Genomic DNA, 15,911 nt, shown 5'->3' with positions numbered 1-15,911 from the left:
TTCCTTAAAAATAAAGTGCTATTGTTTTATGCATGTAATATGAACTTTTTTGATCCTCCGTCAAATACAAAGAAGCGAAAATGCATGTTTTAAGTTTGATCAAATAATTTACTTACCACAACTTTAAAACAAATTCTTGAAATGTCATTTGAGTTATGATCCTATCAAGATGTAGTCTTTTTATTTAAAGAAAATATCACATATCACATTTACAGACTGATCTTAGTGTTAACACAGAGGTTTTGGCTCCCCAATTTTTGTTTATTTTTATATAAATTTATATATTTTTTAAAAATTTTAATATGTTTTTAATATCCCAAAATTTATTATCTATATAAAAATTTTGGCACTTTTAAAATATTTATTAAAGGTGTATTATTAGTAACTTCAATTCAATTTATACAAGGAACTTCAAACCAAAATATTGAAATATTAAATTTTTTTATATGATATATTTATATAAATGTGAAAAGTCTCTATAGTGTTTAACTTTTAGCATTTTACCCATCATAAAATTTATACTCATACTTATTCTTAACAAGATATTAATAAAATAGAGTTTGTGACAAGTCACATTTGATGAAATTAAGGTGATGAACCCCACTTATTTTTCTGTTTATTTGGTTTTTCGTATGTAGTGGGTTTTTCACGACAGAAAATTAATATTTTATTGTACTTTGGGAAGTTGTACATATTTTTACAATTCATAATCAACTATCTCGTCCGTGACAATGCATGCATACATTGCATATGAGTGTTTCATTTGGAAAAGGTTCTTTAATTTCTGAATGGAAGAGTTCTCAAACATTTATTTTTTGTTAGTTCAAGGTTAAAAAAATATGCAATCAAATTAATTAAGGTGGTTGGGTTTTTATTTGTATATTTAAAAAATATGCATTCAAAATTAGCACAAAAATCTCTATACGTTTATTACAAAATAATAAAAAATATCTCAGTATGAATGAATGCCAGACTTTGAAGACAAAAGACTCAACCTAAAAAGAATTCTATTCCTATAGTACGAGAAAATCGATTTATGATTTTTAATAACAATGTAAATTTAGAATATCTAACATAAATCACCTTTAGATGTTATTAAACCAGTCTAATAAAAACAATGCACTAAAAGAGTAAAAGTAGTTAAAGTGTGAAGAGATTAAAGAGGTTACTTTTCTTTGGTTGTAGACTAAAAAGTGTAAGGAATGGATAATTGAAAAATAATATTAAGTCTGATTTAAGGTAAGAGAATTTATACTATCTTTGGTCAGTTGTTAACAAAATTTATTAGTGAGTTAGCAAATTATATATATATATATATATATATATATATATATATATATATATATATATATATATATATATATATATATATATATATATATATATATATATATATATATATATCCAACAAAAACTCGTTCTTGAAAGTTTTTTTTTTTTCAAACATATTTTATTCGTTTTGGAAAGCTCTTTCTGAAATATAGGTCGTGTAGGAGTCTTCAGAAAAACTTGTTTTGGAAAGCATAGTAGATATTCTGAAAATTTTATTTTAAAAATATTTAATGACACTATTGGGCTTTTGTAATCCACCAGATTCTTCGGGCCGAAACCCACAAACATTCTGACAAGGCATCAATGGACTTATTGAAATCATTCTTGGAGACAAAAAATTAATAAAAACATTTAATTTCTGTTGGAAGATTGAGGTGTGACTTACTTCGATTAAGGATTTATGAACAATTTTTTTCATAAAAATTTATGGAAAATAAAATAAAATAAAGTTTTTTCTATATAAACTTATGCACAAGTTAAAATATAGAATTTTAAGAAATTATATGAAGTAATTTCTATGAATTGGTTTATATGTAAAATAGTTTTAATCTATTAAAGCATTTATCTGATTCTTTATTTTTTAAGATATTTATAAGAAAATGTATCCGAAGAAATATTCTTTTATATTAACACTTGATATAATCCATCTCCAAGATGTGGACCCATTTGGATTTGGGCTACAGCACACACTCATCCATCACCATTAATATTGATTGGTACAATCACATGTATGCAAACCCAAAGTCAAATCTATTATTATTCGTTCAAATAAGATTCTAATAATTAAAACAAATTATATAATTTTAAATACGGTTTGTCAACAGGGATTCGTATAAGTTTTTTAAACATGCAAACCCAGTTCAACTTGCTGTAATTTAACAACTAAGGCAACCTTATAGAGTAATATTTAAACTTAAAATTACAAAATGGTTTTATGCAACAAAGAAAATAAGTTTATGGGGTATTTTTATTGACAAATTAAAAGTGAAGGGTTTTGATGAACAATTCTTTGTATTTTTATTTTTTTAATAAAAATTTTATGTCATGACTATTGTTTGACTTTTAGGTATCATTATAGTTGAGATGTAGAGTTTAGTGATACATAACATAAACTTATTTGAAAAGTTTTACGATTAAATATAATTTTAAGTAAAAATTTACAGATTATATTGTAATAAGTATTGTTGGTATTGCTTTTTAATATTTTGATAATTTTTATTTATTAAATGTTATTGTTTTACTTAAAAAATGTTTAATTAGTAAATTTATTTTTATAGTTACACTTTTAATGATTTATGTTTTGTCTGAATCGACTCTTTATTTATGTAAAAAAAAATTAATGTGACACTTCGATTAAATCAACTTTAATACTGTTTGAAAGTGTTACATGTAAAAATTTAAGTAACTTTTTAAAATTTGAATAATTTTTTATTTTATAACTATTCTGATTTTAATACATGATATCTTTCATTAAATTAATCATTTAGAAGCGTTACATGTTAAAATCAAAGAATCTCACGTGTCAAAATTTGAATATTTTTTATTTTGAAATACTTATAATTTTAACATATGTTACATTCTAATTAAATAATCCAAATTTTAACATGTAATACTTTGAAATAATGCAATAACGTAAAAGACTATATTAAGTGTTTTCTAAAAGAAATATAGCTCAGTTGAGTTAAAAGCAAATAATTTAATTTGAAATGTACCAATCCTTTGTTTGTTGAATAATAAATATTAACCTTTTTCATGATCATCAACGTATAACGAAAAACTTGATTGATCGTTTTTAATGGGATTTCCTTAATTAATTTTTTTAAAACCTTCCTTTAAGATTATTTTGATTAAAATAATATTAATTGCTGCGTTGGTGCATTCAATAAAATATATACTATAAATCAATATATTAAATATTTCACTCATTCAATATCACAGAAAATAATTATTATTCTTGATAATTTGTTTATTTATCTTTCGTTATTAAATTGATCGGTTAATTTTTTTAATAGAAATTAGTTACTAATAAAATTAGTAAAATTATGCAACAATCACATGGTATATATAGAAAATAACTAAAATCGAGAGGAACTGAAAATCATGGCCTAATTTCTTTTATTTTTTAAAATTCGCGATCATTTTCTCTTGTACTATTTTAGAAAAATCCTACATCTAACAGTCAAAATAATACTTATCCCCTCACTGTTTAAAACCTTGTTTTCTATCAGTTAAGAGCAGGACTATAAACATGAACCGAGTTTAGGCATTTTAATTAATCATGTAAAGTTATTTACGTTTCCTAATTAATTGAACGGTTACGTGCACATGGATTGTTTAATCTCGAGATGCAGAGAAAGACGAACAACTCTAATAAAACGATAATGTCTCACCAACCGCTATTCAGAAGGACAATGTACTAAATCCACTATGTTTTCTTAGCCTCGAATCTAACGAGGGACATGCATTTGGTGACATGTGGAAAAGTCTTCATTATTTACCTTTACATGCTTTGAAAAAACTTGTATAATGAACCAGAAGATGCAATGAACTAAAAACATGCAATTCAATTCCCAATCACAGTGTCTCCCAACGATGTGATTATCCGAAACAGGAAACATATTACTGGAAATTGGATTCAATGATTCTCCCATTCAAATTTATGTATATCATCTTAATTACTGAATAAAGGAACAGAAATCCGGTGAGGAAACATAGCAAATCTAGCATTCTCGGAGGACTGAAACACTGTTCTGTTGTGTCGATGTTTATGCTGTGTTTCTGGGTGCATTGCACATTCTTTTCTCAAGTTTTAAGGGAATCTACACCCTATGTTATAACTTTCTTAACTAACATTAGGGTTCTTAAAATGGTTCATGGAACCTAGCTTAGGTATCTGTGTTGTATTCTTTCTATGTGAGTTTCAAGCAGACAATGAAGCATCGCATTATCCCCCGCATAACATATCGGCCATTTTTATTCCCTTTCTTCTTCTTCAACCATTGCCACGGATAAACACATTTTTCTCTTTCGCCTTTTTCTTTCAAAATTCAGTTTTTTTATGTGCAATTTTTATTGAACTTATCAATAAATGTTTTATCATACACACATTTTTATTCATATGCCTACTCTTGGTAAATATAATAATAATAATAATAATAATAAACAACCGTTTGTGAATTCTCTAATTTGATCTTTATTGCCAATATTATTATTTTTCAAGCGACTTTCACACTACGGACTTTGAGATTCCAAAGATCCAAAATGAAAAAAATAATAATTCTGAAGCCATGTAGTTTCCAAGATAACGATATACTTTTTTACAATAAAAACGAAAAGTGTGCCACTATTTTTTAATAATAAAATTAATTAATAAGATAAATTTATAGTATATAGATAAATATAAATTTTTTTTATAAATAAAATTTGTAGAATTGAGTTAGAATTAAAATTTATTTTTAAAATAATATTAAAATTATTGAAAATTTATTATAACAAAATTTTTTATTTATTATTAGAAGTGTGAAAACTATTGTACTTTTTATTCTATCGAGTAATTATATGTGTAAAAAATATAATATTTAGTATGATGCCTAAGATAATTTTCTTTTTTTTTACCTTTTTGTTTTTTTTACTCATAAGTGACTAGTAAAAATATTAATGATAAATTGGTATAATATTATCTTATTTTTTATCATAAAATACTTTTTGTTACACAATATATGCATTTTTATAACAAATGAAGAGGATAGTCTACATTTTATTATTAGTTTTAGTCTTAATTATTATTTTATAAATATTTTATTTTTAACTATTATTCTAAAAACTTTTTTATGTTTAACGATTATTTTAAAATTTTCTTTTGTGTATATATATTTTTCTAATTTTACATTTAAAAATTATTTTAAAAATTAATTATATACCTTTTATATTTGAACTCAAATTTTTATAAAAATTAAAAAACGTGAATACACGAGCGTGTACTATTACTTCATTCAACTTCATTAAGAAATCTACACCTATATTTTCAATTTCTCTCTTTCATGAATAAAACTTAAATTGATCTCAAATTTAAAAACATATTTTAGTTTATACGAACTAACAAACAATATATATTTTTGAAACTAGTTATCATAGTGTATTTAGTAATTGAAAAGAAAGGATCTTGTTTGAAGAAGTCCAGGCATAATCCCCATCATTACTCGAAGACTTGCTAAAAACAAGATGATTAAAGTTTAGCATAGATATGCTACACTTTGAAGAGTGTAACTTTTGAAATAAAAGTTGGAGTAAAATCTCTTGATGAAAAAAAAAAGTGAATATATTTTAGAACAACTACCACCATTAACTTATTTCATTCATCTCAGGAAAAATATTCTAGTTAAATCAATTTTTCAACGCAAAAATAATATTTAATATGAATTTTTTATCTTTTAATTAATTTTAGAAATGTACTGTTAGAAAATTAATTCTATATATTTTAAATATGTGTTCAAAGGAAGGAGTTGGGTTGTGGGTTGTGTTAAGTGTGTAAGGCGAAAGAAAAATGACTTTTTAATTATTAAATTTTGACAACTTTCTCTTATAATTTTATATATTATCTTTTTAATGGTTTTATATTTTTTCATTTTTTCATTCTCAATATTACAAAATCATTTAAAAAATGACATATCATGTTATAAGAAAAAATTATCAAAATTTAATAGTCAAAATTTTATCCTAAGCGAAATCTACTATTGTGGCACATGTTGAAGTGTAGAAGAGCATGAGGGGGCCACGTTTGGTTAATTTTGGCATGGTTGTGTTGTCATTAATGATGCTTAGAAATTTGCAATACTTGTAGATGCCAAAAGCCCTAGTCCTCGATACACATTTTGACTTCTGTGTGCAATTACAGAACACTCTTTTTCTCACCAACAACCACAATTCCAACCTCCATAATGTCTCAGATTTATGTTTGAATTTCCACTCTACCTAATCATGTCATACCAGTACCACTCTCGATGCCTTCTACATACCATTGCCACCAAAAACATTGCTTAATTCAAACACACAATCATGCACACTCACGTATTTGGAAAAACACTATTTTCGCAACTAGCATGTTAAATGTATTCCAAGAAAACTATATAAGTGTGTGTATGTGTTTGTTTTATTAAAGTTATTTTGTAGAGAAACAAAAAAGCATTCTTTTTTTATTTAATATAATAAGTTAAAGCTTATAACGAAATCTTATCAAACTACTTTTTTGAAACACTTTTGTTTTTTCCATGTTATCTCTCCTACATGATTTTATATGTTGTTGTATAAAAAGTGGCTTTAAGATTATTTTTATTTGTTCTTTTTCGTTTTTTAAGAACTTTTATTCATAAAACAAATGTTTAGGAGAAACAAATTTAAATAATAGACCACTTATATATTAAAAATAAGTGTACGATTTTTTAAGTTTAGATTTTTAAAATTTTGTATACTGTTATCGTTTTCTTTTTCTTTTTTCATATCTTATTCATGCGAATGATTATTTGCTTTTAAACTTTGTAGAAGTAGCTTTTTAAAGTATTTATAAACCTGGTTATTTCTAAATGTGCTTCTTTTAAATTTTTCTAGTAGATTGATTATTAAAAACAAAATTAATTGATATTGTATTTGTCTATTTTTTTAACTTATATAATTTTTTATTCTAGATCGTACTAAACTAATCCACATGTATTAAATTATTGTCTAAATATGGAAATGTCACATTTAAATACACGTATGGTTTAGAAACCGTTAAAGACTAAATTTTATAAACTATTGGTTATTTAAACAATATTTTTTTAAATGTTATCTTTAGATAATGTGGGCTAACCAAAAAAAAAATGAGAACTCTTTCTCTAGAATAACATTGTGAAAAATATAGTTTTTTTCTAGAAAATGTTATCTTAATGACAGTCACAACTGAAAAATCATAGTCAAACTATTGTTTAAACTTAAGATCATAATTTTTTTACTTTAGACAATATTTTTAATTGGTCTAAAATAAAAATAGTGTAGTGCGAATAATATAACTATTATTTTAACGTATTTTATTTCTTAGTTGTATCGTGAGGTTTTTATGATTAATATTAAATAATATTTGAAATCATCTATATAGACAAATACATTTTATAACTTTAATTAAAAACATGGTAGTTAGATAGTTAGAAACTATCATCGTTGAGTACATAAATGGGGAATAATATTCCTTAATTATTATAGATAATAACATAAAAGCCATGAAACAAATCTTTTTATAATAGTTATTGAACTTGTTATACCTACGACATGACATCGGCATGATACCAATGTAATATGTTGTTTTTTTTTTTAAGAAAAGTGTTAATGAAAAAAATTATTGACATTTGATTTATAAATTTATATATTTATTGTTTTGATTTATAAAATTAAAGTTATTTATTAAAAAAATATTATTTTATACTTTGGTATTCAACTTATTTGAATGTATTTTTTTGAAAAAAAAAGCTTATAATATTTGAACTAATAATTTGGTAATACAAATTTATTTGAATTCTATCCTAAGATAATAAAAATTATCTGAATTTATATTTTAGAAAATAAAATTTAAATAATCATGTTTAAAATTTAAAGAAAAAAAAATTAAAAAATTCGTATAAACTTTGTTAGTAGCTTCTCTGTTCTTATTTATCATAATTGTTTTCCGTTTCCTCCTCCTGTATTGAATTTTTTTAACTTAATCTATTATTTTAAATGAGTTAATATAATGTCTTATGTCAAATTTATCATGATACCGTTACTGTAGTGTAGATAACATTTATTACCAGTATCACATTTTATTCATTAATAACCTAATTTTAACTTATTATTTATAATTCAAGCCTGATGTCACTTCTGACAAGGCAATTGTAACTAAGAACAGGTTTAGTGTTTATATAATGTGTGATAATTATATAACATTAATATTATTAATTTGATATAATAATAATATTATTAATTTGACAGAAAAGATAATATTATTTTATTTTTAAAAAAATATAAGAACAGATTGAGAAAAAAAAAACATACATCAAACTTTTAAAATATACTTTTCAACTTCTAATTTTTGGAAAACTAAGACTTTCTCTAACAGGAATTAATGTAAAAGTCATGACTTGCTTAAGGTATTGAACCTGAATCTCACTGCAAACTTTTACACTATTTTATTTATTTAAACAAATATCCTTATTTATTTTCAACTGGCATAGGTGTTTTTTTTTTTTTACTTTATTTTGTTTTTATTATGTAATTTTATTTAAAGTATACTAAATTTAAATTTTAAAAATTTACTTTAAAATAATTTTGTTTAAAATTAAAACCACAAAGATAAAATTATCTGTGGGTAAAATAAAGAATTTGAAGGTATTTTTTCGTTTGAATAACCCGCTTGTTGCCATCACCCCAATAAGCTATTTACAACTTAACTGCAATAAGAACGATTGTTTATTGTAATAATAAAGAATAAGTTACTGATTTCTCAATCTCTCAAGTGAAGTGAGATTGTTATATTTTGTAAAAGAGTTATATCTTTAAGATTTTTTGTAAGTGTCATAACCTTTAACTAAAATAAACAATGGAAGAATTATATTTTAAAGACATTTATAACACTTTTATTACGGTAATTATTAACGAAAAGTCTCAACATTTAAAATAAAACTTGCTTTTCATGAAATCAGGATCACATTATGAAAACATATTTTTGTGTAAGTAAATTTAGAAATAAAACTATCAGCAGTCTGACTTTAAAATGATTAAAAAATATGAAAATTAAAACTAGGGAAGTAAAAAATCCGTGCATATTTTGACAACAGCAACAGAGTAAGTTAACCTTTTCTACCATAAGTACTGATAACAGGGTTATACAAAAGTAGAAGTGGTTATTATTTAAATGCGCATCTAAGTAACCTTTTGAAATTTAAAATTGATTTTATTAAATTGTAATTGTAGAACAGAGTCCATACTCTGAAGTTCTGTGAAAGAAAGAAAGAAGTGATGGTGGCAGGGCACTAGTTTTGATGGCAGTAGTGGCAGCCAACCATTCATTGCTCCTGCTTTCAATGTGTATTCGTCCTCTCACATTTCTCAACATTGCTTTCACTCAATTCACTTCTGCCACTATTTCACACCAATTGGCACAAATATGCTGTGCGCATTACAAAACAATGATGACAAATAATCCATAAGGAGTAAGAATTGCCATCTCATGAAACTTTACTTATCACATTCAACCCTCTATTTCTATTTAGTTACACAAAGCTTTTGACAAGTGGCATCCTTCCGGAAAATGAACTTGGCTTGAATCATTTGATGGCATCAAATCAAAATGAAATAAACCTCAAGCAGAGTGCAAAGAGGTGAATCCACACACACACACACTCAGAACACAGACAGACAGAGATATAGTAGAAGATCCCTTTGATTCTTCCCATAATATTGGTCCATTAATTTACACTCACCACAGGGGACTCTCCAACACTACCTAATCATCACACCTATTCCATCCTTCCCTATTCCTTTTTCTTTCTTTACAAGTACACTACAAATACAAAATTACACATTTTCTCTTCACTTTCACCACACCATCCGCAAAGTTACACTTTTGCCCCACGTTCACCGTCCAATGACTTTCTCGCCGGATACATTGATCCTTCTGCAAAAAATTCAAACCACGTTACAACTCTTGAATCATAACAACAAACCCGACTTCAGTTAAAATTTTAAAATACTAAACGATGCAAAAGTACCTCTCGAGTTAAAGGACCTCTTGCAATGAAGAATGGCGCTTTGAATCCCATCATGCTGCAGCAGCAGCGTATCATCGCTCCTACTCGCCGGGGAACCAACTCCGGCCACTGCCGACGACGCAGACCGACTCTTCCCCAAATGTTTCGAACCCACCCTCATCCCCTTCCCCTGTTTCGACTCCGTCGTCGAAGAAACAGAGGCCACCGACGGCGACGAAGACGGCGACGCTGCGAAACCTTCGCCGGGAAATCTCATGTTATCACTATATCTCTTGGAGACTTTCACATACAGAGGCTTAATCAGTTTCAGATACTTCCGCAACACCTCCTTCGAGAACCGCTCCGGTTTCGGCTCCTCGTAGCTGTAACCCCGAACCTTGCTCCCGAAGCTTCTCGTGCTGTTATCCCTGCTGAGAGCGGGGGAGGATCGCAAATCTTCGACGCTGAGCTTGACCGCGAAGACCTTAGCGTCGTTTGCAGAGTGGTCCGTTTTCTGCGGAGGAGCTCTGTTTCGCTTTCGGAACATGAAGATTCTGAAGCTTGGGGCGGACCTGAGAAGCGCAATGGGGGATTGAGGTTTGGATACGGGCTCGATTGGGAGGACCTTACGTTTGGAGATAGGTTCGGCAGGAGACAGAGGTAGTGTAGTTTTGAACGGAACGTCGTTTTCTGTTTTGCCCAGTTCGTCTTTGGAGGGGAGACTTTTGAGTTCATTTGTTGTCGTCGTCGTCGTTTGTTTAGGGTCTTCGTCGCTTTTGTTGGTGGCGGTGTTGTTTTCTTTGTTGTCGAAATCGGGTAGCGTGAGCTCCAAGTCGAAGAAGGAGTCATCTTCGTCGGATTCAGTGTCGGTTTCGACCACTAGGTGGGGCTCGGATGTAGTGGTCATGGTGGCGTTTCTCCAGAACTTGAGGAAGTTCAGAGCGTCCATGAAATGAGAAGAATGAAGAGAGGTGGAAGCAGGGTTTTCTGTTGTGAGGTGGGGTTGAGTTTTGGGTTTTATAGGGACAGTAAGGTGAATGAACTAAATAAAATAAGTGTTTGAGAGAGAGAGTGAGAGAGATAGAGAGAGGAGGGTTTAACTTTTCGCTTCGTTTAATGGCGCTTGAGTAAGCATTGAATACGGTGCTTTCTTGGGGAATCAGAGGGACTTAGCTTTTGCTTTTTGGAGAGAAACGTTTTGCTTTTTGTTTTCATTTTCCTCACTCTTTTATTTTATGTTTGTTAAAATTGAGTGTTTTGTTTGTGAACATGTGGGGGAGAGAGAGCAGATAAAAAATATGAAAAAAAGGCACTCAGTAATGTACAGTGCCTCTGACCTCAGTCTTTGGACTCATACAGAGTCATGAACGAAGCGTTTCAGTCTTTCATCAGAGTTCCACAGGTAAATTTGAAAACTGAGATTTGTTTGGCCCACTTCCGATCCCATCAAAATGAATCATCAAATACTATCTCTGCTACTGTATTATTCTAGTTCTAGCTATACTACATCGCTGCCTCGCTGTGATGCAATGTCACTGTGAATTAAGATTTTAAATATAGGGTGATTTTACAATTATTATTATGAAACTAAACCAAGCACTTCAGTTTATCTCCGAATGATTATAAGATGAGTGGTTAAGTTAGTATTTGTTGAAATTATAATAGGGCATGCAGGAGATGCGGATTGAGATGAAGAGGGTGGAGCGATGGTGATAGGAAACTTCCAAAAAGGTGGAGTGGAAGAAAAGGAAAAGAAGGGAAGAAAATGAAAGAGAAAAGGGTTAAAAAAGAAAGGGTCATAAAAAATAGAGAAATGCAGAGCAAAGGAAACGTAAGGGCTATCAACTGCTTTACCTTTCTTTCTTTACAGAGAGAGGAATTAAAAAGAGCTGGTGCAAGTCAGAAAATTGGGTTCTTTTACAAGGCAAAGTCATTAGGTGCAAAGCTAGAGCACGCATGTTCTGCTGCTTTTAGGACCCCATCCTATGTGACTACACCTACGTTTGAAGAGGTCCAAGTCTTTGTGCTGTTGAACGAGCACAAGGGTCCAACTCTTTTGCTTCAAAAGGTTTGACTTGTAACTCCGTTTTTGGCTACTATTCCACTCTTTTCCTATTGCCTTCCAAAATGCTTACAAAAGGTCACAAAAATTCACCCAAACTCAAAAACATTATGAATATTTGGACTTTAATGACTTTGGTTGGTGTCCATGAACTACGCCCGTAGAAATGTCAATTCAAAGGAACTGTCTCTAACTAGGTAAAACATCATTCCTTATTTAATTAGCACCAACATAATTAGTGGGCCTTTAACTTAGAATTCTAAACCTATATCCCAAAGTTCTGATGTTATATGTATGACTATTTCGAGCACATTTCCAAATCAATTTCTACACCACAGCTAATGAAAACAATGTTCAAGCACCGAGGCCTACTACCTGCCTGAAATTATTACAACTTGAAATTTTTTTAATAATTGTTTTCCAATGCTTGCCAAATTCTAAGGGATTTCATAGGGTTGGTCCCGTATCTAGTAGGGGTTATTAGCTGTTCAGACACTGCTCAATTCAATCACAGACAAAATATAAAAAAATTGGAAAGTATCTGCAAAATCTCTTATTATAATTATAACAACATACTCCTCAACATCAATCATTAATTGAGGAAAGGTAGAAAAAAAATTCCCAGAAAGTTAAAAGATCAAAATCATGATATCATGTATAACCAATAAATACTGTTTTTGGCATAGCAAAAGAAACCATTCATTAAAACAATTTTAATGCATTGTATCATTGTATGGACCTCAACTGCATCACTACTGTCCTACATATCATAACCCTAAAAGTTTTCTTATGTGTGTGTACCTAGGGAAAAATATGCTGATCTTGCGTGCTATGGAATATTTTGTGGTCCTGCTCTTAAATTGTTTAAGTTTTTCCCCTCAAGATTCTCTCTGATCAGTGACAACGGAAAATCACTTCCTTAACTGTTTATCAATCTTTTACACAGTCTCACATCTTCACTACAAACAAGCCAAAACCACAACCAAACTCAATTTTACATTTGAAAGGTACCTTTCAAGTTTCAAAGGTTCTGAGCCAGAATATATACTTATAGTGACACCTAACCCAGGAAATATATATATAAAAAAACTATGTTTTTAGTTACAAAGGTTCAGGTTCTATAAAGAGGAAAAGAATGTAATGATTCATAAGATCGTAATGCTCTGGGAGAAAATCTGATATTCATTTCACTTGTAGTAGTTTAAAAAGTATACTTGTATGATGGAATTAGAATTTGGATAAGAACAAGCAAGTGCATCTACAGGGTGAGTTTGTGTGATGTTACATAAAATGTTTTATTTTTCCTTATCCCCTCACCTCTTGCCAATTTCAAAAGGAAACCTGTCTGGTTTATGGCTTGCACGACATGAGATTGATTCCTCTTACTTCGCCAGAATTTACTGCTGAGTCTACGATAATTGAATGTATTTTTTAAACATACTATATTATGATATGATATCACTAAGACAATTTGTTTGTTGTTCCGTTTTCTTCAGTGATTTGTTTATTTTATTTCTTCAAAACGCAGAAAATGAAACACTCTATGTCTGTCTCATTTTTTAAATCTTACTCAACATATTTCTGACATAATTTGGACTCGAGGTTTTTAAAATAAAGTAGCTAATGCTTCTCTTTCTGTGATGCAGAAGAAGTTGCTTTCTTTTGATGACACTGTTGTTGGTTGTTAGAGTAGCTTCATCCAACGAAAATGGTGTACTATGATCTGTGGTTTAACTACGTAAGAATAATCAATCACACAAAACTGTTATTTTCTGAACATATTGTCTGTCTATGTTGAATTTTGCAACCTTATCTAGAACACACATGTGTACAAAGTTGTAATTGGCCTTTTTCTAAACGGATGATCGAAGAAGTTAAGTTAAATCGGTTAAATTTGAATGCTCGCATTGAATTTTGAATTTTTGTAAAATTTAGCATGGTTCCAAATTCTTAATTTCTTGTTCACATTGATGGGAGCCAGTGTGACACTTTGTGTTGGTTGTGTTCTGGTGGTTGGGGGTGGCACTTTCTGTCGTTATTAGGACAATAACAATTGAATCAATTGGTCAAATGATTCTTCCTTGCAGAAATTTCTAAGTGGGGTCTTCATGCTCCATGCTAGTGGGGGCAGGAACAGGATTTTCTACCATAAAGTTTTGTGTGGTTTTCAGTACCAAACTAAAATAAGAAATCAGAAACTTGCCAAGTATCGTAGAGAAGTTCATGTCTTTGCATGTTCATATATAGAAAGGAGAATATAGGTATAATATTCTGTGCATGTTCCATTGTAACCTCCTTTGACCGGAGACTCTCAGAACTTAAAACTAAACTTTGTGTACTTTTCCATTTAGATTAACGCAAATGAAAACTCTTTTTTTTCACTGTTTCACAATAGATAAACTTAATTCTGTTGCAGGTAACAAGGTGACACTGTGAATCATTAAATGACAGGTAAAAACCAAGTGAATTTACCTACACATTCACACCTAATAAACTTTGACCATTCAAAACCTTAATAATTAAGTCTATGTACGAATACATATACATTTGACTGCTCAAAACCTTAATAACTAAGCCCTTGTTCAGAACTATGAGCCAAAATTTGCCAACTTTTTTAGAACTTAAAAACTAAAATTGGTGTTTATTTAATGCTCTCAAAAGAGTTATCCTTCTTCCAATAGAGTCCTTTTCAATAACAGATTTAAGAAACAAAGGGAAGGAAAGGGTGAGAGAGCATTGAAGTGGAAGTGAAAAAGCAAAGTAAAAACCATGAAAGGGAAACGAGGTAAATCCTCTTCTAAGTTGACCACTTTTCTTTCAATGTCTCTTACATGCACAACCATGCAGCATTACTATGGCTGCATGTTTTTGGGGTACCCCGTCCTGCTTTTAAAGTTTCACTATACCATTTCAGTTTTACCCTTTACCATCTTTACAACAAAAAATTAAATCCAAAATTTTAAATTGTATTCTAAATTCGTCACCTTATATTAATAAGCATAAAATATCGTAAATAAATACAATTAAGTTATATATAGCATTATATTTAAATACATCTAACAATTTTTTTTAATTCGAAATCTTTGCCAAACTATTTTGTTCTAGAAAAAACTGATCCAAAAATAAATACGAAATTATTGCGTCAATTTTCAATTTTTGATATCGTTTATGTTGTTAATCCTTTTAATTTATGGATGTAGTTACGATAATAAAGTAATGGTAGATAAATAGTTAGAAGTAATTATTATACAAGTAAAAATAAATATAAATATAAAAGATAGATTAAACACTTATATTCTTTTTATAGTTATTAGTAAAAACATATGCTAAGTGTTTTCACTCTTTTATATACTAAAAAAAATAAATTATAATTATAAAAGTAAATATAGATATTTTTTATAATTTCATTGTAAATAATTCTTATTTATTTTGTAGTTAATTATAATTATTTATTTTAGTTTATTACAGTAAAATTAAAGAAAAAAAAATTAGAAAATGATTAAATTGAAAATAAATAATCAAAGTAAAATTAGTAAACGTTTACTTATTAACGAGTAAAATTAGAAGAAGAAAAAATGTAGATAAAAAAACTAAATCATCTTTATTTAATGGTATAGAAGTATAGATAATATAAACTAAGATAATTATTTTGACAGAAAGTGTTTTGAAAGTTATTTTTAACATAAATATTTTAAATATGTCTTTTAAATATGTAAACCTAAGAAATTGTTTTCATAAAAAAATTAACTAACATGTTTTTTTTA

The 15,911-nt window shown here is 28.6% G+C and overlaps 1 protein-coding gene across 1 annotated transcript; it reads right to left on the bottom strand.

Annotated features, from left to right (window-relative positions):
• Positions 1-9,762: 9,762 nt before the first annotated feature.
• Positions 9,763-11,473, bottom strand: MAKR5 (membrane-associated kinase regulator). The gene is made up of 2 exons (XM_028078671.2): positions 10,107-11,473; positions 9,763-10,012 (listed from the first exon to the last, which is right to left on the bottom strand). Exons 1-2 carry the CDS (start codon positions 11,032-11,034, stop codon positions 9,954-9,956), a joined length of 987 nt encoding a protein of 328 aa, XP_027934472.1. The 5' UTR covers positions 11,035-11,473; the 3' UTR covers positions 9,763-9,953.
• Between the last annotated feature and the right edge of the window lie 4,438 nt (positions 11,474-15,911).

This window comes from Vigna unguiculata, chromosome 7 (assembly GCF_037176805.1).
Source record: "Vigna unguiculata cultivar grain cowpea cultivar isolate G323 ecotype 2 chromosome 7, ASM3717680v1, whole genome shotgun sequence".
Lineage (NCBI taxonomy): Eukaryota > Viridiplantae > Streptophyta > Magnoliopsida > Fabales > Fabaceae > Vigna > Vigna unguiculata.
Note: the sequence above shows the minus strand (reverse complement) of the source record. Positions and strands in the feature narration are given on the sequence as shown.